This window comes from Nothoprocta perdicaria, unplaced genomic scaffold (genome assembly GCF_003342845.1).
Source record: "Nothoprocta perdicaria isolate Ctin4 unplaced genomic scaffold, notPer1 scaffold_45, whole genome shotgun sequence".
NCBI lineage: Eukaryota > Metazoa > Chordata > Aves > Tinamiformes > Tinamidae > Nothoprocta > Nothoprocta perdicaria.
In genome coordinates this window covers 4,236,831-4,262,268 of record NW_020455699.1, presented here as the reverse complement: position 1 = coordinate 4,262,268, position 25,438 = coordinate 4,236,831, and the positions used below count along the sequence as shown (strand labels likewise).

Genomic DNA, 25,438 nt, shown 5'->3' with positions numbered 1-25,438 from the left:
TCTCCAACCACCAAACCATGTTTTTTTGTCCAGCCAGGTTAGAAAAGCACTTTCTAAGAGACCATTTCCTGGTATTTGCTCTATACGCCACAGCCATAATAAATATACATTACTTATCACAACAGTCTTCTCACCTCATAACCTACTGGATTTCTCATTCCAAGTACGGAAAGAATATTGAGGCCTCCATTGAATAAAAAGAACTTTCAGGTTTAGCCTTGCTGTACAGAAACGTACATTACTAGAACCTGCGAAACTAGCATTTTGGGGCTGAGGATAATTTTTGCTTTTACAATGTATCAGTCACATCCCTGCATTGAGAAATCTTGAAATGAATCAAAAATTTAAAATAATAACTGAAATAAAGCTCCTTCATAGCAGAGAGCAAATTATATTTTGCAAGAAGGTTAGACAAAACTGATTTTAACTTACAAGAATGTATAATTAAAAGCTAGCTTTGAAGATGTCTGAATGTTACAATTAAATCAATTTAATGGCAATGACTTCATCAAAAGGACACCATTATGTACTATTCTTAAAGTTAATTTCATTTTTCTTATAATGGTCTAAGACAGATAAATAAATTTTAACATTTTCCAAACAGTAATCCTTTTCATTTCCCTCAGCTTTATTAATAAGGTACATATTCAGCTGGAATATTCAAATATAATTTTTACTGATATACAGAACCATTTGTAATTTATATTTGGTACAATTCCTTTTTTGGTGTGTAGAAGTCACTTTTATTTTGATAAAATGATACAGCAGACTTACACTTAACATCACATCTAAGCTTTATCTATATAAAGAATTTACAGAGCTCTTTTGTTTGTGGAATGATAAATTTCATATATATGAAATTTTAAAATGCTGCATGAGCCTGTGACTTTGCCAGTACATAGAGCAAACTTTAGAAACTGCAATGACCATGAACTGATGCACAAACATTTATCAGGGCCCAGTACTAGTATGGACACATACAAAATGCTGCAATGCCAGTATGATTTGCTTTTACTTTGGTGGCTGTAATATTCCAGGTGCTGATGCAAAGTACTCCTAAGAGTACATTTATCCCCTTGCATTTTAAAGGCATCTGCTTCTTCTACTCTCCCTTGTAGCGAGGTGGTCTTTTCTCCTTAAAGGCAAGAAGACCTTCAATTCTATCTTTTGTTGGAATAGTCTGTAAAGAGCAGAGTAACATTTTGTTATTGACAGTAAAAATAATACCACAAAAATATTTTCCTACAAATACATACATATATATTTCCTACAAACCATACATATAGAAATGAAAATTGCAATGTATATTTAGATATTTGGAAATACCAGACCCTTTAAAGGCATAGCATAACCCTGAGAAACAGTTTAGGAGAAGAAGGCCTAGCTTTCCTCTGAGCAGATGACAATAAGAATAAGCCTAAGGCTTAGCACTTTGTCTATTTAGGTTTTTTTTTTTTAGGTTTTTAATTAGACTGCCATATGCTTTACTTAACTATCTCCAGTGGTAATGATTCTTTTCCCAAGATAAAAAATTTGTCTGCATGTCCATGAACATAAAAACTCCAAACACTTTATTTGAACATTTTGTTGGCAAAGAAGTTTGTCTTGATTTTCCCATAGTTAGCACACATGCCAGTAGTGGCATATATTACTGAAGCATCCTTCATATCATTTCACATCAAACCAACACAAAGAGATGGTAAAGCAGTTCTCGGGTTAGATGTATGACAATATATGGCTGGCTAGATAAAGGCATAACAATGTTTCATTACTTTTTCCTGTACATTCCTTGAAAAGGAGATGTTCTTACCCTAAACTATGCCATCTTCTTTAAATTTGAAATAAAAAAATAAAGTAAAAGGAATGACTAAATATAACATCAAAATATTTGAAGAAGAAATCAGGCTGCAATTTCAAGTCATATTTTTTCAAGTCATATTTATGCATATATTTCACAACGGGCTCCAACAAACCCCGTTTTGTGGTAGTTTCTGTGTTACATACCTGAGCATAACAAGCTTCTTCAATTGCTAAACCGGTTACTAAGTCCACCTGAGGAAAAAGAATAAAATACTTTTAAGAACACATTTTGATACTTCTAGTATACACTTCTTTTCCTCACAGCAAATGTAAATACTGTGCTATTTGTCAAATACTGAAATACTTTTAAAAATTCCTACCACCCAGAAATTTTTCACTGCCATGTGAGTGAGAGTGGTTAGTAATTTTATCAGTTTCCTTATTCCACAACATTGCCAAAGGAATACATGTTTTTCACATCACTCTCCATACTAAAAACCACGTTTTTCACTTCACTCTCCATACTAAAAACCATGCTAGCTGCATGTTTGCAATCATTTCAATTATGAAGTTCAATAAATAATACTCTAAAAAACGTTTCTGAGATAAACATCTTCAAAATCCTATATGATGCGAGAAAATAAACATAAATTCAAGTTTATATATATATATAGACTGGTTTTAATACAGGAGTTCCTGTCTTAGGGACTCAGCATTAAACTAGATGAGCATTCAGAGTCCTTTCAACCCTATCTTCCCTAGTCCAATCTGCAGCTCTGGCTCATTATGTCTGGTAGTCAATTTAGCATGAAGCTTTTTGAATCTTTGGTACCTCTAAAATAGATCTTGAATTCCATCATTGCTTGCTGTTTGAACTTAACGAACATATTCTTCTCACAACAGCATCTGAGTTTGGTCCTCAGGGCAAAAGTCACTGGTGCTGTGCTCTGCTGAACTCAATTATATCAATKGTTGCTTATGAGACTTAAAAGACAAACCTTAAATGGCACTTTTTGGGTTCAGCTTTTGCATGTGACATGATCCTCTTCMCTTGTCCCAGGTTGAACTATATGCTGTCCTGGTGCAAGAACTTATGCATATGCTTAACTTCAAATATGAATGGTCTGCTGATCTCAGCAAGATGATTCACAAGACTAAAGTAAAACACATGTCCAGATGTGTTCAGGGCTGGGTCTTAATGAGCTTTACAGCTAGGTCAAYAGTGTTCAAGGAGTGGCAATTCAACATCTGAAATTAGATTCCTGGTATAATTTTAACGCTAGCCTGTATTCACACCTTTTGGTCTTTAAATACTAGTTATGTAAACAACACTGATAGCCCTGACAGACTGCTGAGTATCACTGTGGATTGTTTTCTTCACAGTATTTGAAGTAAAACTTATTCATAGTGGTTCATATTTACTTTCTAATATTAACAGAATATTAATAGTGTTATACTAATATAATATTACTCTTATAATAACAGTATTAATATTAGTATTACAGTAGTATAATAATAGTATTTCTAGTATTAATTGACAGTATTAATTGGGGTTACTAAGCCTTGTTATGGAAATGTTCAAACAGCTCTACTCTTGGGAATCTGAAATCAATACACATAGATATAAAAAAACCTCATTTATCTTGAAAGATACATTTTGGCCAGGTAGATTTTTAAAGACTACAGAAGGAGAAAATGAGAGTTGGTGCAGGAAGAAATATCACTACTGAAAGCCTGTTGCCATCCTAACTTCTGCAAGGTACTACGAGAAGTATAGATCCTTACCTCCATTCCCTGATTGATAGCCAGTTTTGCAGCTCTCATGGCTACAGGTCCCTGAAATAAAACAAAAAGCTGATTTGCATGTCATCAGATTGTACAAGATTATGCTGTGAAGAGTCTGTACATCAATGTTGTTGTAGTGGGGCCTTCTGGACTTTGTTCTTTTATTAAATAGATAGCAAACAGGTCAAACATCCTAAATTATATGCTAGGTAACATATAATTGCTATAACTATGGTAGGTATTTTATTCTGAAGTCATGTTTACAACATTGAGAAAAGGTGAAAGAGACATATAGCTTTGGAAAGAGCTAAGTCACAGCTGTTTGCTTGGTGTATTTTTCAAAGATTCACTTCCACTTCACTTATGTCATGATTGCTCAATACCTTTCAAAACAASACCTATAGGATCTTGCACGGCTTCATATGATCAATCCTAGAATGTCCTAATTATCATATAATGAAAAGCAATGATGAGATGGGAAGAGGCAATGAACTTATACTGCTTAAAATCTAAAGAAGGCAGCTGCAAAGCCCACACTGAACAAGTTATGATTAACTCAATTGCTTGCAGAAGACAAGAAGAGTGCAGAGGTAACTGCAGCCTCCTCCTCTGATATGCTGTACAACAGTTTAGTCATATACTTGTCGTGGGCATCAACTTCTGAATATACACACACTGCTCTGAGGACGTGGCCTGCTGTTTTGGGAAAAGGCAAATGCATCCTATTTGCAGTCTCTTCAGTGGTGACACGGCACTTTACTTGCATGAGGTGCCCAGGCCTCAGAGCTTTCTGTATGTTTTGGAACTGTATGTTTCTGTGTGTTCTCCAAGTGTGAAGCTGTAACTCTAAATCAAATTACCAGAATACATTATAATTTTTTTATTTTACTTTTTATGTTCATCTTCCTGGAAGAGTTTTCATAAAACAAATAATCCATGCTAAATGTTGTGTTTCATCTGTAACATTATCCACTCCAAATCGAAAGTTTTTGTTGTTATACTTGTCACTCAAATAAAGTGGTTTCCTAATTATTTTCTTTAGCATTGCCTACTATGAATTTGCCACCTGGGAGTCTTCAGCTGAAAAGCAGGTTTATCAAGAGCTCAAAGCTCATTTTCCTACACTGAACAAAAAGTTGGCACTGTATGGCAGTAAAGCAACTTGTAGCATTTGGTTATTGCAAAGATTCCCAATAGGGTCATAGTTAAGTCTCTTATTAAAATTGTGAAGTTCTCAAGCACGAGATTTCAGCAAATCCCCTTTGCTTACGTATTCCTTGGGTGGATGATGACAAATCTGTGTTATATTACAGGTCAGAGAAGAAAATACGGAAGAATATGGGAGGGGAAAGATCCATGTACACCCAGCCCCTGTGTGAGGGTGCACATAGAGGGGCCAGCTCTGTTCCTGCCACCAAGGTCTCCAGCTCAGCGCCACGAAGGGCCGGSCATTAATCCCCCTGCTCAAAGGGAACCAATTACAACAGTTCACAATGAAGCAAGCAAGAAGGAAAAGACAGTTGCTAAATGCTGAACATTGGCACATGACTGTCCGAAAAATGTGGCATTTCAACTCGTAGTCAAAGGTGGAGATAGCATGTCATTTGGGAAGCAAAAGCATACTTCTTTCATCAGGCTTGTACACACGGGCAAAAAGRAAAACAGATGGCCCTCCTGTACTAAATGGGCCTGGCTTTAATTCTGAAATTACATTTGGCTTTATGTTCTCAAAATCATAGTTACACTGAGATACATCCACCTTCATACAGGCTTGCCTCTCTTCTAAAGCAATCAGCTGCAACAGAATAACCTGTTGAGATAACTGCTTCACTAAAAAATAATAATAAAAAAACCCACTAATTTTAATGTCTGAAACTTGTAATCCATAATATGCAATGCAAACACAGGCTATATTGCAGCAATACAAGGAGTGCTACAGTTTGTGTGCTTCACCATGAAATACTTACGAAACAGCAGCACTGTATATMTGAGTGAGAACACTTCTCATAGCTCTCACCTTAAATGTAACTTAGCAAAACGCAGCATGTGAGTTTTTTTCCTTTTATAGTCAGTTATTTCTCCATCTCAACGTTTGGTCACAACTCAAAACTCAAAGCAAAATGATTTGTCATACCTGAGGTAAAAATTCTCTTGCTAGAGCTAAGGCTCTCCTGTAGGCAGCATCCCCAGCATCATTCTGTTCTACCACATGGCTGATCAGCCCTATGGATTTTGCTTCCTCGCCGTCTAAAATGCGTGCAGAGAAGATTAGCTCCTTGGCCAAAGATACACCAATTGTGCGAGGCAATCGCTGAGTGCCCCCTGCATAATTTCATTAAAAAGAGAAAGGGAAATGCAAGGATTAGTACTACATCTAGGAAAGAAGATATCTCATTCAGTTCAAGTATTTCAATTTTTTATTATGCAGTTACATGAAGACACAGACATTACTCAATAATAAACGTTCTCAAATGGCTTCTTCAGCTCCGAAACCTTATTTAAAACAAAATCAAATTTTCTGTGTCTCAGAAAGATATATGAATAATTTAAAAAGAGTCGATATTAAGAAGGAATAATTTTGATTACAGATAGGCTACCATACTCAAAGCAGCCTAAGGCTGAACGAAAACTACTTGCCATAAAGTGATTATATCCAAATATTCTTCTTTTAAAAGGGCGTGTATTTTCAAGATATTAATTGCCACACTACGAACACTTTCAAACCGCGCTCTAAGAAACATATTCTCTCCAGACATGTTTTCTCTATACATAGTCTATGCTCTATAAACGAGAAAGCGGCAGCCAAAGGTAAAATTTGCATCTATTAGGGACAGAAAAAGTATTTCTCCCTAAAAGAACTAAAAATCTTTTGTAGAAAAAGAAAAATTTTTTGTAGAAAAAGTTCAAGTAAAAAGGTAAAGTTTGATTACAAAAATCAGGAAAAGATGATGACTAGTTTGTATCAACAGGGAAATGTGGCTACCATTATTTAGATATTCTTACTATACTAAAAAAAATCTTTGACATATCATTTTGAGAAGATCTGTATATACATTAGATAGTTTTGCTTAGTTATACTGACAAATGACTAATTTTACAGAACTACCAATGACAGCGAAAAATAATAATTAATGAAACTGAAAAGCTAGACTCAAGCCTTCAAAGCAGATACTGTTATGAACTAAATTAATGGAAATGACCTTTTTTCCAGGAGATCTAAACTATAGCAAGTCTACTTCTTTGTAATGATCTGAAATAATTATTCATTGTATTTAAACAGTCTATAGATTTTTTTTTTCCAAATAGAGCTACCTGTGAAAGGACATGTTAACAAATTAATTATTAATCTATGTGTATATGTGATAGGAATAAATACAGAAGATATCCAAGGGGATTTGGTAAATATGTTTTGAGTTAATAAAAGAACAGATTAATTTCAACCCCAAAATGGCAGACTAAAACAGTGTTTTGATGAAGATATTCAGCTCCTTCACTGATGTATTCTTAAAATATGTAAACACATCTCAGACAAAATAAACTGACTGAAAACAAATAAAAAGTTTTATGATTCATCTTTCAATTATTATTTATGATAAACTACAAGCTTCAGTACTACTGTATTCCTCTTCATAAAACAGTCCTGCTCTGAACATCATATAAAGATGCAAGTTTGGGGGTGGTTTCACAAAATTATGGTTTCTACCAAAAGATGAGATATATTTTCTAGCAAAACTCAAAAAAAAAATTACACTCATAATCATTTAAATAAATTTTGTAGGACAGTACCATTATTATTAGCATTAGTAAGTATAAACAATGAGGTTCTAAGTCATCCTCTCACTACACAAAAATTTCAGCAAGGTTGTCCTGATGATATGGTACAAGTCACCACAACAAGAAGCGCTGTTTGATAGTTCTCCAAATTTAGCTTAAAAAATCCTCCCAAACACAAGCCTTTAAAAAATACTACCAACCCTAAAGCCTATACCTTCCTCTAAGTCTTGGCTGTCTCACTGGTAGCATTCACAGACCAAGAATGAATTTGGCTCAAGTGACAAGCCCCCAAACCACAGCTATCTACCATAAAAAACAAGGGTGCTGTGTATTCAAACACAGTATACTGAGTTGCACCACCATCACCTAAGAGAAACATTTATTAGCTTTATCTTTTTTCTTTTTCTTTTTTTTTCTTTTTTAATACTGGATATCTTTCCATTTCTCTCCCAAAGAAGCTGTCATATCCTAATCAACATCTATCCTTGTTTCTGTTTTGAGTGTGCATCACAACATAACAGATGTCTATTCTGATCTCTTTAAGAATAGTTTTTTTCATCAATTATCCCTTTCACCATATTAATGAAATCTAGATAAGCATTAGATTTATGTTTTGATCAAAGAAAGCTGTTTTTTCAAATCGTAAGACCAAGAGGCTGCATCTACTGATTTCATATCATCTGCTCCTTCTTTGTTAGACTTAGTAGTTTTTTTTCTACAGAGCTATCTCCCTTTCCTTTATTGCTTTCTCTCTTCTATTACTGCTTTTACCAGGAAATGTTGAAAACAAAATTTAATTGAGCAACAATATTTCATAACTTTGACCAAACAATGGATATGTTTAAGCATGAAATAGTGTTTATAGATGAAAAAAGTTTTCTTGCCAGTGTCTTACACAATAATGATTAAAGAGCAAAAAAGCAGACTATAGTCTATGTTGTTTGGCTGCCTCCCACACTGCAAAGCCATTAAGCAGAGGAGCATGTTGTTTGATTAATATTCACAGAATAGAAGCCAAGAGTTCACTACATCAATCACATATATTCAGTAGTCAGAATAATCCATATAYACATGCAAAGGCAGCAAGACTCAATTAATCAAATGCAAACAACACTGCAAAATATACACAACTACGTACACTTAASAGGAAAACAGAGAGTACGTTGCAGATAGATGTTCTGTTTTCGTAATGCACAAAGAACATATAGTTCCTGCCAGCTACAATCATAGCTAAAGGAAGTAACACCCAGTCTTCAAAAGCATTACTTAAGCAGGACATTTCATCTAAATGTAGAGCAGAATTTGACGGAAGAAAAGTTGTTTCATCTTCACAAATTTAATGACATGTTATTTCAAGGACTAGTGATCTGGTATTACTCACTGTGTTGATAAAAGTATTTGACACACAGTTGCAATGTAAATGCACTCTTATCTGAGATAGTATATATTCAATGTTGTAATAATGTAAACAGCTTTTTTTAGACAACACTCCAGTCCMTGTGAAAAGACACAGTCCATGCAAGACTGCTAACTACAGATATGAAAATTGTTAACCAATATTTTTGCTCAACAGTTGGTTCTGCATGAACATTTATTTAGTGTCAGTAATTCATCAGTTACAAAATATGTACACAAATGGTTTGGATTAAGGCAATTACGTGAACAATTCCCAAGAGTATATCCAACAAGATGAAGCAACTAGCTTACTGGAAATAGATTCATCATTCTGGCAGTGAATATCTACACTCAGTAGTTTCTCATAGCTCAAGGCTCTGTCAAAACATATTCGGAAAAATCCTGTTCTGACCAAAAATCCAAACTAGAATTCTGGCTTACTCTAAGTGTTTAAGATCAGTAAAAATAATTCATTTTATCCTCTCTATCACAAGTTTTGTTTGGTTTACATTAGATTGAGTTAACTGACAGATAACTATATTTCTCTTTTGAAAGGCTACTGTACATTTCTAATACATTATAGGTGAAGCCTATAGGCTATTGGTGAAGTTGTCAGACCCGAAGTTTCTAATTATTCAAGTCAGAGAGTCACTTTCAGTCCTTTCATGGAAATCTCAAAGAACCAGCAGATTTTCCTCCTTTCCATTGAGACATTCAGAGCAGTATGTGATGCAGAAACCTGCTGTTAATAGCCTGCAGGACTCACCAGTAAGCATAGGAGCTCATAAATATACTAAGACAGGTAAAACAGCACTTTTACATCCTTGTTTTCAGCCATATAACTCATTTTAAAAAATGTGCAACAAATACTTTTTATTTTTATTTTTTTTTTATTATTTTTATTAGCCACCATCCATTGCTGAATTCAGCAATTTCCAAAATGCTACACTTTCTGAGAGCTATTTTGATAACATTTAACATCAGCTTTCCAGCTGAGCTTTTACCAGATTAGGCCTTTATCCTACAGAGTTGTATATATTGTAGCAAACTTAATTCCAGGTATAAATCCTTATGGGATCAGCCACCCCAAATTCTTTCATAGCAGAAAACACACAGGGCCTTCCATTAGTCCCAAGGCTAATCACTGAAAACAGCTTAGTCTGGAGAGACATCCCAGAGAGGCAAGCAAGAGGGGAAAACACAGCAGGAAGAAAAGGAGCAACATGACCTCCCAACGAGGAGAAAGATCCGAGGCAATGAGAGAAGCCAGGAGGCTAAAACGCCCTCGGGTCTGGCCACAGCAGTAGTTTTCTGGGGGAAAAGCGTGGAGCCCCTCAACTCACTACCAAGTATGTCTGTGATTGATTTCAAAGCTCTGTTTGGCTTGAAAACTGCCAATTGAGTTTGCACATCTTTTTTTTCCAAATCGTTTTTATTCATATTCATGTAGTAAGCACATACGTAGATTGCTCTATTTAAAAACATTTCTGAAAAACGTCTAGAATCTATCAGAGCTCCACGTGTGGGTGGCTTGAAGGCAGCAGCTTGTATCAGTAGACTGCAGTGCTTGGCTCAGGGATGCAGGAGCACTTACGTTTCATGAGGCAATGTGTAAATACACTTTCCAAATTCACGAGTAGTTAAGTAACCACAGCTTTGCAACAGAAAGATGAAATGGTTGGGGTAATTTAGAAAAACTGACTTACTTTCAAAAGAGATAATCCTCTTGCAAATTGAAAAAGACTAAAAGTGTGTTCTCTGCAGACAGCTGCCTCCATGAAATGAATGAAACAAACAAACAAGCAAAAAAAAAAGCCCAAGCCTTGTATTTAAATAAAAAAATCAACTTTAAGAAGTTTTACATATGAGGTACCTCACATTTCCTTTGCAATTATTGCACAAGCAACTGTACAGTTAGACCTACAGCACTGCACAGTCTCCAATATTAGACCAAACAGTGCTTGACAAGCACAGATATGCATTTCAACACACCTCCTTCCAGGACCTAAGGTACTAGCCAAGCACACACTGACAATCTGCTGTCTTGTATTGATTTTTTTTTGAGAAAGAGAAAGCCATAAAGCCACCATTTTACTTAAACATACACAAGCACAGTAAACATGGGCACATGTGGATATTCAGCAACGCTGAGCACTTGCCTGATAACGCTGAATGCAGAATTGTTTCTGTTGCCCTTTAAGAATGCAAGGTCGCAGAATAAACTGAAGTAAAATTTCCAAGTATGTATACATTAAAACCTACCTCTTCTTGTTGCAGAGAGAAATTAATGGCCCAAGAGAGGACATTTTCCAGTTTCTAAATTACACCCRCACATTTATGAAGTCATTACTCAACTTTAAAATAGGTATGAGGTCTAGATCAGTGCTACTCTTTATGATCGTATTTGACAAATCATATGGGCTTTATGAGTAGTATTAAGTTAAAAAAACTTTTGGGGCAAGAGAAATGCAGAAAAATGGATCACCATTCCATTAGTTTCTACATTTCAAATGAGATCACTCTCCCAAATCGGAACAATTACTTACTATTATATTTTCAATGGCTACAAACAAAAGGAAGAAACAAAAGTACAGATCTGACTATTATATATGTCCGCTCTGAGTATTATATATGTCCACTCCTTATGGACCAGTGACTTCTTTCCTTCCTTTCATACAGAAATTTACCATTTCATCCTTCCACACATCTAAGCAATCTCTCACTCTGTTAATCCCCTAACCAAGAAAGGAAAGATCATTCTTCCTCCCATGCCGACTACTATCACATGCTCATGTCCTTCATTTCCCCACTGTGAAATACATCTGCTTTCAACTGCTTTCAAAAAAAGGAATTTTTAAGAATATACCCCCCAAAAAATCCTGGAATTCTTGGCCTTGAGAAGTATGAGAGAAAAAAAAAATCAGCGGCAGATTCAGCCTAGGGAAAAGAGCAAAGTCAATGAGATTGCAGTACAACGTAGTCTGGCCTGGTTGAGCAGTCAAATCCAAAGAAGGTAGCTTTCTCTCTGCAGATAAATATATCTTTAAAAACTGCATATTTTCCACCTTGAGTAGGATATCTTCACAGATGAAGCAGACACACTGCTACAGCCACACTGCATCTGATACTGAGGTTACCCTATTTAAGGGAATTGCATGTCTGCCTCATTTTCCAGGCCTTTGGAGAAAAAAATTTATCAAAACCTGGTAAAATCCTTCAAAATTGGACTGCATTACTTTAAAATGATCTTTGATGCAAAAGAAGCAATTTCTTTGGTAAATTAGAAACTTGATTCTGAGATAGTCTGATACTCATAAAGACTTGTAACTGCATTTAACCTGGTCTGTTCAATTTTGTGGCAGAATGGCCTTCTGTTCTCTTTGTCTTCCTAAGAGTGACCCATTTATTTTTCTACATTAATGGTTGAAGAAATAATCACAGCTGTTATTAAAGACTCTAATTCAAAGGCACAAATAATCAAAAAATATTATTTTTATTTGTGCATGTTGATCTGTATTCTGAATGTTACATTATTTGCTACTCCTTGGAAGCATATGTCTATCTGCAAGAATAATTACAACTTATATTTCAAATTACTATTTAAAGTAAATTCATCATTAAGCATTAATAAAATATAAACTTGCATTTAGTATGTTATCGGATATTCTACACATGCTACTTTTGAGCAGTTGGATATTTATACGCCTAGCTTGATGCAAAAGAAGTCAGAGACATCAAGCATCTGCACCCATATTCACTTCAGCTGCAATTTTTCTTGCTCAATACTTCTAAAATATTAAGACTTTTATCAAGATAAAAAAAAAAAAAGAAAGAAAGAAATTGAACAGACACCTGAAAAAGGTACTTCAAGAGATGTGGACCTATCAGGTTAAAAGTCTATGACACAGGCTGTAATAGAAGCTACTTTTTCCAACCCAGGATCAACCTTTAAGCGGCTCTACAGAGAATACCTTTATTGAATACAAAAATACGCTTCCATCGCCACTTCTCTGCAGAGAGCAAAAATTTTCTAGACTCTACACAATACCAACTACTTAAAGACCAAAAGGTTAAGAAAGAATATAAATAAAAGTGACTGAGAAAAGATACAGTTTGTTTGTTTATTTATGTCCTTATCAGGAAAACACATCTCATTACTGACTCAGGCTGATACTTGGTGCCATGTAGTGGTGTTCAGGATCAAATGACAAAGTGCATAGTAGGGCCAGCATATTGTAATGAAGAATAATACCGTTAAAAGGTCAGACAACAGATGGTACATTTAAAACTGTCTTTTCTTCCTGGAATTCTGACTGATAAATATTATTTTGTTTAAATGATAATGTTATCATCTTAAGAATCAGAGTTCTAAAAAACATCTAACAATCCATAATCATTTTATAATTTCACTTTAATTTGTAGAGAATTGTGTCTAAAGGTATAGAACATCTTTAAATGTATAARGGACAAATGTTCTGCTAGGATAGGGCATGTGCAACAGTAGACCTGCTACAGTAAGCATAAATGGGATATTTTAACCTTTTACTGTTTTGAATTACTTAGATGTTTTCTCTCAACAGAAACCTACAGCTCCTCCATTAGTTTTCTTAATCTGTAGTACCTTCTGGATAGTTTATAATTCCTGAAAGAAAGGAAAGCCATTAACTGACAGAAGATTAATTCCAGGCTACAGCTGTCAGACAGCTACAACACTAAAGGAAAGGGATTACATTAAGTAATAGCCTCTTTTACTCATCTCACCTGCTACTCTGTCACAGTAATGCAGACCTGAAGTCCCTGCCTTGTTCACAGTGTAGAAGGCATAAAGGACATATGTAATGAGAAGTCTTTCCATGAATATAGACAAGGCAGTGCTAATTAATCTCTTCTGCCGCCTAAACTTGCATAGATGAGCTGGCATTCATGGATCTTTACAGTTTTGAGTATCAAAGCAATTATATACCATTTTTATTATCCTTACATCCTACATCCAGATTTTAAGAGGAGAGTTAGTTGGGGTTATATAAGCAGTAGGTAAGTAATGAAGCAATTTATAGCACAAAGAGTTGGGATAGCAGCAGGGAAGCTGTACATGCCTGATAGCCTTCTGTGATGGAATGAGTGGCTAGAGAGATGAGGGGAGAGCAGCTGATGTCACCATGGACTTCAGCAAGGCTTTTTGCCCTGTCCCTCACAACATCCTCTTGGACAAACTTCGGAATTGTGGGATAAACGAGTGGATGTTGAGGTAGATCGAGAACTGGTGCATGGCAGAGGTCACAGAGTGCTAGAGAGGTAGTCAGTGGCGCGGAGTCCAGTTGGAGGCCTGCAGTTAGTGGTGTCCCCCAGGGGTCAGTCCTCGGTCCAGTCCTGTTCAACTTATTCATTAACAACGAGGATGAAGGGCCGGAGTGCTCCCTCAGCAAGTTTGCTGATGATACCAAACTGGGAGGAGGAGCTGATAGCCCTGAGGGCTGTGCTGCCATCCAGAGGSACCTGGACAGACTGGACAAGTGGGTGGTGAGAAACCTCATGAAGTTCAACAAAGGCAAGTGCAGGGTCCTGCACCTGGGGAGGAATAACCCCGGACACCAGAACAGGCTGGGGACTGATCTTCTGCAGAGCAGGTCTGCAGAGAGGGACCTGGGCATCTTGTGGCAGACAACAAGCTGACCATGAGGCAGCAGTGCTCTGGTGGCCAAGAAGGCCAACGGGATCCTGGGGTGCGTTAAGAAGAGCGTCTCCAGCAGGTCAAGGGAGATGATCGTCCCCTTCAGCCCTGGTGAGGCCACATCTGGAGCACTGTGACCAGTTCTCGGCTCCCCAGGACAAGAGGGATGTGGAGCTGCAGGAGAGAGTCCAGCGCAGGGCTACGAGGATGATCAGAGGCCTGGAACATCTGCCCTATGAACAAAGGCTGAGGGAGCTGGGCCTGTTCAGCCTGGAGAAGAGAAGRCTGAGSGGGGACCTGATCAGTGTCTATAAACACCTCAAGGGAGGCAGTGAGGAGGAAGGGGCGGCCTCTTTTCAGTGGTGGACAGTGATAGGACTGGAGGAAATGGCCACAAGCTGAGGCAGCAGAAGTTCTGCAGGAACATAGGGAAACATTTCTTGACAGTGAGGATGMCAGAGCCCTGGCACAGGCTGCCCAGAGAGGTTGTGGAGTCTCCTTCTCTCGAAACCTTTAAAACCCACTTGGATGCAGCCCTGTGCCATGTGTTCTAGGTGACCCTGTGTGTGCAGAGAGGTTGGACTGGATGATCTCTGAGCTCCTTCCTTCCAATTTTAAGCATTCTATGATTCTATGAAAACAAAAGATTAAAAGCTTTGGGGGCAATTTCTACAATATGCTTGCTTTTCATGATATCTGACAACGACTGGGGGGATCCCTTCTAGGAGGATAACCAGAATGATTAAAATCTGAGGCAAAGAGGAAGGACAGGGATCTAGTATTTCTGAGACTTACGAGTTTTGTAATAGTTGCCTAAGTCTACCCAGCAAGAGAGGTTCTGTGATATAATTAAGAAAACAATATTTCATAAATCATTTTGTCCAACTTGTTCTATGGTGAATTTGTGCAATTGCTCTTTTAAGGCAGACTGCATAACTACATTTCATCTCCTGAATTTCACAGAAAGTGAAGAAAAATACCAGGTGCATTAACTACAGACTTCACAAGTCATTTTTCTTGCTACCATAATACAGTCGTAACTGAATATGAAATAGAATTAAGAATTAAATAGCCTCTTGTTTTTTACTGATTTTGGCTCTCAGGCAAAATATCAAACTATTCAGTTAAAATCTGAATTAAAATACTCATACCTATGTATATGGTATATTTTAATGTCCTTCAGATTTCACCTTGAACATGAGAAGAATAGGGGTAAGTGTATTACTTTGGTCTGCTAGATGGCTCCCACTTCCGTCAGGTCTTCAACCATGTCCCGGATTGAAAAAGAAGCCACAGTAAAGCACCAACTTGTGCTTCAACTTTACATTTCAACTGTCACATTTCATCATCCTATACACTAACCTTGAGAGGTGAGAAGTGGGGTCAGTGGTGCTTTCTGAGAAACCCAAAAGTGCTCTACAGTGAAATCATAACAAGCATAAAATAGCAGATCTTAATTATATTGTATCTCTGTAAGATTTAGGCTAGTCTCACTCCACCTTTTACCATGACACTCTAGTAAGTGGCAGCATGAACCTTCCTCATAGAAGGAATACTGAAGCAGCTGTATGAGATATTTCAGCTCTGAGTATCAGTGCTTGCTATTCCAATTTGTTATATAAGTTCTATTTTACTATAAAGTGATTCTCCATAAAAAGTTTATAATTTTTTAAGAGTTCAGATTTGGGCCCACACTTTTACAAATTAAAAACCACTTTGGCCTCTCTTAATAATTGGATGATCACAAATTCAGTTTTATTTGCTTCTCAAAGCACTTATGCCTTCATAATTTTGCTGTTGCCTGGCTTCAGCATGAGTTCTGGAAGTCTGAAAAGATGACTCATCTAAAGCCAGTAGGAAAAAAAAATGGATATCCACCTAGCTAAGTAGAACTTCACATAAACTGCTACAGTTCCTCTCTCCCTGCGGGACTCCAAGAGAGGCCAGAGGCAACAAGGAACTATGTAGCAGCAAATGAGCATTTATGACCACTGGCCACATACGATTTGAATGCAGTCCTTTAATTCCACGTGATCAGTAGAACCTGTGAGCTCCCCTGCACAGAAGGAACAGGTTGTGCTCTGAGGGAATCAACAGAGCACTTTCTTCATTCACTTTGTAAATGGGCATAATTTTGACTAGCCGAAGAATTCATCCCTTGTTGTCATCATTGTTTTCTGCTTTGTAATTGTGGGTATTAGAGATCTGTTTAAAAACAATATCCATAAAACTTCATTTTGATCACTGATCTTTGCAATTCACTTCTAGACTTAGCTAAATTGGATGGTTATCAGAATCTCCTCATCAATATTGCCAAAGGCTGGCAGAATTAGTGGATTTAGCTCAAGGGTTTTATGTTCTTTCCCATTTCCATACTGCTTGATTGCTATCCATTTGATTTAAAAACGTCCAACACTGATGCTGGTTTGTGTAATACTGATTCGATCATTGTAAATACTGGTCTTCCTATCACTGTGTTCAACTCTAAACATTCATTAAGCTGCTCTGGATAGACAAGAATATTCACAAGATTAAAGATTAACACTCACTCCCTGAAATTGTTCTACCCATCAGCAAGACAACATAGGCATAGCTGTTCCTCCTAACCTTTCCTTTGTACAGCACTAACCAAAGCTAAGAATGAGAAATAGTAACATTTACTTTTAACGCAGTTAACTTAATGACATTGAAACACACAGCAGCACAGATTTAAAAAAAATAGTAAATCACATAACTGAGTAGTGACAAAGGATGAATACGGTATCCTTCCTACCCTGCATCCCAAAACTTTTGATTAATAAAACTGCTTAGGCACAGAAACTGTACAGTTGTTATTCACACTTGAGTGGTTTGGGTTTTTTGTTTTTAACTTGACACTTAGGAAAAAAAAAAAACTTTCATACACAATAAAAGCATTCCTTTTGCTTCTTTCTTCTCATTCAGTAACAACTCATTCTCTTTTCCTGTATTTTCACACATGCACACACCAAAATTCCTTTTGATAAAACACTACCATCTTCAAATTCAAACCAACTGCTTTAGAAGTAAAAAAGGTGTATTGTTTTCATTTAGCTCTAAAGAACTAAGATTATGTACTACCATATGAATGTATGACAACAAGGGAAATTACATACATCAGAAATTGTTGTGCAGCTTCTGTGGTCACCACTAGGCTATGCCTGGTCTAAAATGACTTTTAAAATAGCARAGGAATTGCATTACAGCAAATGTGAAATTTTCTAAAATTTACAAACTGATTACACACAGTACAATTCACAAACTACAAAGGAAATGTCTTAGTCTCTGTTTCATCCAGTAATTAGATCACTACGATTTCATTTAAAAAAAGAATTAGCATTGTAAAAGAAACTTTTTGTTAACTACTTTRCTTATCTTCATCTTCTATGAATATGATCTCTTTAGAACCTCTCAGGAAAAAAATATTAATTATGTCCCCAGTGCAGGGGTTTGAGAAGCCTACCGGAAATAGGGCACGAGGTTCATTTCACACAATGGGAATATAAAATATGCAGCTAATTAAAGAATTAGGGATCCTATGAAGTAGGGTAGACATGAACAAAAGAAGAAAAAAAAGAGATGATGTAATTTGTCATGTTCCTAATGCACAATTATAGAGGAGACGATTTCCATCAAAGGCATTGCAGGGACAGTCAAACAGGTTACATTTTTTATGATAAGCACTGGAAAATGTGAATTCATAGCAGTAGAAACCACCCTTGTTTTCACTGAATGGCCCACAGCTGGGTTTCCTCTGCAAGCTGCTCTGCTTCCTGTTGGTTAATGCACTTAACTCCTGTAAGGACACCCGAGTCTCCAGCCAGAGAAGGTTGGCCGTGAAGAGTGGTCAGTTGTGGGGCTGCACTCAAGAGGTGGGCAACGGGACCATCTGCCTATGAGTCCAGAAAACCATGGAGTATCACACACTGTTTTGATTTTTCATCACTTCTTTCTTACTTCTTCCTGTATCAGTTTATTTATTCAGTAATTTACCTTTCCTAGCCATTCCATCTACTGTTATTATGCCTTTATCTTACTTTCTACTACAAAAAAAGAACTGTTTCTAGATACAGTATACAGCTTTACTTCCCTTCTGGAATTACTATACAATTCACCTCGTCCAGTTTTATTCATTAGGAACCTAAGTCTCCCATATAGGTTCAGCAATTGAAGCTGAAGGTTAATAACTTTCCCAAGTGCTGGTGATTTGTAAAAAACGGGCTGAAGCAGCAATTTCACACCACACTGCTCAAGTTCTCCAAGTCTACGTGAAACCAGGATAGCACGATCAAGTAACACGAAGAGAGACAGCAAAACACTGGATGTTAATTATCTCAAGGCAGGAGGAGAAATAGCTAGATGCTACTTGGTTCAATTTTCTGGTACCCCCTGCAGGTTAATACAAAGGAATAGCATTTGGCTTCAAAGTGAATGGCATATATATCCTGACTAATTAAAATGAAAATAAGACCAAAGGTCTTTCATGTTGTTATTAATATTTAATAAAATATTTCTAAGTTTCTGTGCAAAGAGAATACCAAAGGGAGTTCTCAATGAATTTCACCTATCTCCTAAATTTCAGCAAATGATAGTATCTGGCTCACTTTGCCATAGTCTACTATTATTGCTTCATTATATTTAATAGTCTGTTATTTTCGTACTTTGTGACATCCAGATCAGGTCATCCTGTCCACTCACACCACTCTAATCATGAGGATGAAATGGACTATTTGCCTGACTAAGGTAGTCCAAGTACAAAGTAATATTTTTATGTAAATTAGAGATTCAAAAAGAAAAGTGGAATTTCAGAATTTTTCTACCTTATTTTTTTCAAGAACCACCTGATAATCTTTTCAGTATACTGTGATAAGTTGTCATGTCACACCCATATTATTTGTAGGATATAGAATGGTACACAGACAATTACAGGCTCATTATTTCGTAAATCAAAGGCTAAAAAAAAGTTCACATCTGTCTAATAATCCTCAATTTACAATATCTTACCAGTCTGATGCATTTTTATTTCTATTTTAGGCAGTTCTAGTTGAATCATCTTTATAATATTTCCCAAAATAAAGCTATTTTTGTTTGAGTATGATTTATCAAATTTTATTATTGATTTTTTTTTTTTGTTTTGCAAGTATTGCTCAGCAAGATTTTTTTTTGGTGGACTGTTTTGATTGATTTTTCCCCCTGTTTTTTTGTTTTTAATTCAGACATAGCACTCCACACATTTCCAAAAATGAAGCTATTGGAGAAAAAATGTGTTTTGCCCGTAATAAAAATTCTACTAGACTTATTTTGAGCTTTTCTAAAAGCTCTGCTTTGAAATATAGAGATAAATTTAGCTTGACATTAGTAGCAATGTCTCAGAAACATGTCATTTGCAATCCACATATTTGGGCAAGCTTTAGTGTTTAAAAAAGAAAAAATCATTGTGAATCCCATCACCATACATGACAAAAAATGAAACTATATATAAAATAATGTACAGAGATAAGGTGCTGGCTTAAAGCTTACAAATAGTGCAGCGTGTCTGTGCAATACTGCATCTAAGAGTAGCAAATTTTGAGCACTTTATTTTCCAAATTTAATAATGTTCTTTCATTTTAATGGTGTCTATATATTCTTCTAGGTCACTTCCCCACCCTCCTTTCTAAAAGACTAAGCCTACAAAAAGCTGTACCACGTTCACTTACGARGTATTTGGTTGCATTATCTGTGCTGCTAAAATTTCCTAGCATTTCCTAGCACAGAAACATATTCCTACAGTACMAAGGACTGCTAAGGACAGCACAGCAGATCCTGCAATACTGATGAAGAACAGAGTTAACGAATGTCTGCAAGGGAGCACTCTGAAATTCCAGGCTATTTGGATTGAGGTAATGAAGTTCCATTTCTAAATAAATTTAAATAAACAAAGTTAAATCTACCTTAATTTAAAACTGTTTGCATCCACACAGCGATTAAACTCTGTCTATTTTTCCCTCACATTAATAAATCTTAAAGTGGCACCCTCCGGTCCCACACCGTAGATAAACCTTTAAAAATCACAGGCTCTTTTTCCAGCCATGGAATTCAGCTACATTGCCATCCCAACGTGGCTTTACTCTCCATAACTCTGATCTGCCCATTCTCCCCCCACTAGGTCACCTCCAGCTCCAAGTCTTCATAAAGTGAGGCCCAGTTTCTCCTGAAATGAATCCTAGGTTCCGTCTTCCTTCATCGTGCTCCATGTGGACCTCGGATCTCAGTGATATCCCTACCCGAGCCTATTCCCACCTCTTGCCACCTCTGCTTTTCAGCCAAGCACTTGATGCTCCAGACGCCAAGAGTGCTGCAGAAGGGCACAGCTGGGAGAACACTGCAACAGGCTCTAACATTTAAGTCCTGGTACCAGATTTCAACCTCTCAATACAAATTAAAAAAAAAAAAAAGGAGCAATTTTTCCAAGGCTAGAACTTAGTTAAAATTCAGATACCAAAAGATACAAGTCCTTAAGCACAAGAGTTCCCTGAAAGATGCTCCAACCTTCTTCTTTGAAAAAAAGAAAATAAACTAGCACTAGTTTAAGTCTCCACTAAAACTACCCAAAGGAAGATATTTAGCATGAAAATTTCTAAACTGCTGGAACTGCACATTTTGATACAATGATGCTGAGATCCAAAACCAAGTCTAGAACAGTCTTATGAAATGTGCACATTTCTGAGAAACCTCGGAGAAAAAAGAGCTTCCACAGCAGGATCCTGACTCTTTCTTGAACGGAAATATTCTCTTTCTCACTCTCTATATGTTTGAGTACATATTAGGATGTGTAAATATATATATGTATAAGTATATATTTATACACATACACACACAGAATGAGATTCCCTATGTTTACTTACAGCCAAAATTTTTCCTGTGACAGCAATATCATTTGCATCTTTTTAGGCCTCAGCTAAAAAGGCCTGCACAAAATACAACAGAGTATAATATAATACAGTGCTTATGAATAATCCTTTAAATGTTTAAAAAAATGTAGTATAGTTGTGGTTTTGTCTTTAACACCTATTCAAAAGGTGTTAAAAACATGCACACAGATATAACCTTTAGAAGAACAGAAGTATTATTAGAAATAAACAAAAGTATAAARGCATTGTTTTTTTCACACAAGAATAAAAAGCAGTTATCTAACATTTCTGCTTCCAATGTGTAATTTGCTTCACAGCAGAGGACCTGCCATGCAAATTCTTCTCCCATTAAACTTCACTTCCTTAAGCCCCTTTTAAGCATCCCTCATCAAAAGAAGCCCATGAGGAGACCCTAAATGGTGAAATCTAGGGCAATCCCAGTCAGACTAATCATACATGTATGGTTTTCACATGTGCAGGGAATCCCTTACATCGGAATCAGGGCCCTTTGGTGCAGAGCTTCTTTGGGCATGTTCAATGAATGCACCAGCTGGTGCAGGACTATCCATGGATGGAATCCAGCAGCCTTGATTATTGAGCCTCTGAAAACTGCGAGATGCTGCAAAGCAATTGGAAAAGCTGTGCCCCGTGTGCTTTTTTTTCCAGGGTGTGGAATCTGACCTTGCAACACAGAACAAATACAAACTATGTTACTATTATTCACACCAGAATGAAACCCATTCCAGAGCTTCCAGCAAAGTCCTCATGCTGAAATGGAGCTCACCCACTGAATTTACTGCACCCATTTGTCAAAAAGGTGAGYTACACAGCCCGCTCTCCTGCCCGGACTCCATTTCTTTCTTGTATCAATTACACATGCAAATCCGCATGGTCGCAGAGACAGAAAACACCTTATCAAATTTCACCACTAAAGAAATCCTACATTTTTGCCTATATTAATCTTATATGTACGGTACATTTGTTAATAGTGAAGATAGGTTTGCCAGAGATCACTTGCACTGTATGAAGTATGCAACTTCAGCTTAAAAATGACATTTTCTTTTGGAGTTTACTTCTACYTAACAATACTATTTACTTAAGTAGGAAATGCTAGATTTAAAAAATGCCAGTCTGCATGAAAGAAAGTTTCAAATAGACAGTGTGTGAAAAATCATATACTTTTCCTACTGACTTGAGCTCAGGTCCTAAATGTTTTTATACCTAAGTAGATAGTAATCAAATTGCCAGTAAAACAATGCCTTCATCTGTTGCAGCTTGCATCTCAAGGCAGGTGGCCAGAAAGAGTCTCTATGTTCACAAAACCACAACAATGAAGAAAGAGATGAAAGGAATTGCAAACTTCTTAATTTAGAGAGCTAAAACCTTGTGCTCCTTCTCAATGTTACATACCAGTTTGGGTGTGTTGACTTTTTTTTTTTAGTTTCTTATGTGCTTATTCTTATTTGCTGTATGTTTTGAGATTGCAAGATAAAATTTTGGGCAAGTTCTGCCAAAGGCTTTTTTCCAGGCTTGCTACCTATATTCTAAAAACACCTACCTGCTTGCTTTATGTTCATCCCAGACTTATAATAGAATATTATTTTTTTTCTTAGAAAAGTGCTTAGAGACAGACCCTAACCTACAAATGCTCAGTCTGTAAGCGAGGCTCCATTAAAAGAACAGGACTGGCTTTCAGTAGATGGACATATACTGACTTAAGAGTCTACAGAGACATATTAGCCTTATAATCTTGAAAAGATTTTGTTGCAATTTCAGTTTCAATCGGCTGCTTTCAAGAGCGTAAGAAATAACAACTGTATATTTGTATTAAAAATAGACATGAAAACATAGCACCAATCATTTCTAATTTCACTGAAGACAAAAAAAATGCATTAGCACAGGTAATTTTCTCAATATCCATTAGAGTAAAACATATTCATGCTTATTCCTCTAAACTGAAAGAGACCCAATCACAGTACACTTGATCAATCATAAAATGGGGGATTGGGTTAACTGAAGCCTCTTCTCCTTTACAAAAAGGAGGACTGAAGCCTCTTCTCCTTTACAAAAAGGAATTATTGGACAGAAAAACAATAGAGAGCAGAAGGCGATACAAAACTTGCTGAATGACATTAACTAGGCAAGCAGTTATTTTTGCCTTTAAGAACAAGGAATCCTGCGTCCTGCTTGGCAATCTCCGGACAGAGTCCACTCAAATTGCTCTTCCTTTCCCCCATATTGCAGTCCTCCACCATACTTCTACTCATAATGTTGCTTGTTGCCACAGTCTGTCTCAAATTCACCGAGCGAAAACTGAGCCGCAGCGACTCTCTCATCATCACACTGGGCACTGCTACTAGAACCAGTTTTATGGTCCTTGCCGAGAAACGTCTCATCTCAGCATAAYCATTTCATTGCAGCACTGATGTGCTTTAAGACACAGAAAGCTAAAACATAACAAATAGAAATTATTCATTGAATTGTTAAAAGTAAAAGGAAGATCAGCACACTTAGAAAATATATTTTGAAACAGAAGTGCAATCTAAATACTAGAAATTATTTTATTTGCTAACTGTATGACATTACATTTCTGAAGTGGGGCAAGCACTGTTGCCACAACATGCAGTACATATACATACGTATTTAAGTAACCTTAACAGCACTAGCATTTAAATTTGGAAAAAGGTCTTTCTTGATATGTGAAGGACATGAAGAAATTACCATTTTTGTTGTTACTCAGACATGGACCACAGTTTATATGTAATGCATCCTAGTGAACATTACAAAGAGAAGTGTAACATCATTTTTGCACTTAGCCATCAAAACCCAAATCTGCAAAGATCATCCATATATAATCTCCATCTCAATGAAATCAAAACAATAACTTGCCTTAGAGATTTGCTAAAATGAAGCTTTAAATTAGAGCAGTAAATATCAGCCATTCATCATACTCTCTGCTCCATAGCACAACAGGCTATTCAAACAGTACTGACAGTCTGCTCCAAATCTTGAACTCTACACATCTTAAACTAAACAGAAGTCCTCAGACTTCTGATAATAACGACATTCCAGATGAACCCTGAAAATAAGTCAGCACATCCAGATTCTAAAAGGCATTGTCTTCTGAGCAGGGAACTCCTATACGGTTTCCTTAAAAACTGTAATGTAGAAAGATTTCCACCTTAACATCCATACATTTGTGTGCATCTCAGTATTTCACTTTCATTTCCGAAGGTGAGACGTAGTGATAGGCTCCAAAACTCTGTAGTGTGATTCAAGACAAAAATAACAGGCACTAGCGTCATATTTAAATATATCAAGCCAGTGCAATCTTGCCATATATTAAAGCTAAAAGCATGTAGCTATTGGTTTTGACCTTTCATACTTAAATTCTACATGTGTCATAGAATTTGTCAGCACTGGGGGCTTTCCAGTTATTTTATTAATAAAATGAATGGAAATGGAAACTTTTAAAAGGGCAAGCTTAAGATAACTTCAAGCATAATGACACATGTTAAAAGTAGATACCATGCATCTTTCAGAACAAGTTATACAAAAGCTTTGCCTATGCAATCAAATCTGCAGTAACACAGTTACTGTAAAATGTCATCCATCTGCACGCTGCTAAGCCCTCCAATATCCTCCTGTACATCAAACACGCTCCTTTCAAACTTTGGGATTTTGTTGACACTTCATTAGAGAACATTTTGAAAATTCTTCTTTTCTGAAAGAGAGGCATCCCGTATCACAGGGTCCCTGGAATGATCTTTTCTGCCTTCCTCCTGGGCTTTTGGAAATCAAGTTTATGTTGCCTATTCCACATCTAGTTTTGTGTACCTGAGCTGTAAGTCACCCCTCCTGAGGGTGCAGTGAGGGCTCCGGGTGATCCCAGAACACCGGCCAGCTTTCTGACAGATGCCATTTTAACAATCTAAATCCCACTATAGGCTAAAACTGTAAATTTTGTTGAAGTGCTAAAAACCTTCAATGAAACCAAGCTTATTAAAAAAGGTGGCTGACACCTAATAGGCAGAATTTTTTAGAGAGAAAATAAGCATTTGCTGATTCCTAACACACCATTACAGACATTGCATCACAAAAA

The 25,438-nt window shown here is 36.6% G+C and overlaps 1 protein-coding gene across 1 annotated transcript in view; it reads right to left on the bottom strand.

Moving 5' to 3' along the window:
- Positions 1 to 419: 419 nt before the first annotated feature.
- Positions 420 to 25,438, bottom strand: part of AUH (AU RNA binding methylglutaconyl-CoA hydratase) — a 93,671-nt gene continuing 68,652 nt past the window's right edge. Inside the window, exons 7-10 of the mRNA XM_026046591.1 lie at positions 5,720 to 5,907; positions 3,586 to 3,636; positions 2,005 to 2,052; positions 420 to 1,180 (exon numbers count right to left, since the gene is read on the bottom strand). Of these exons, the coding sequence (XP_025902376.1) occupies positions 1,103 to 1,180; positions 2,005 to 2,052; positions 3,586 to 3,636; positions 5,720 to 5,907 (365 nt within the window). The 3' untranslated portion in view covers positions 420 to 1,102. The remainder of the gene's footprint in view (positions 1,181 to 2,004; positions 2,053 to 3,585; positions 3,637 to 5,719; positions 5,908 to 25,438) is intronic.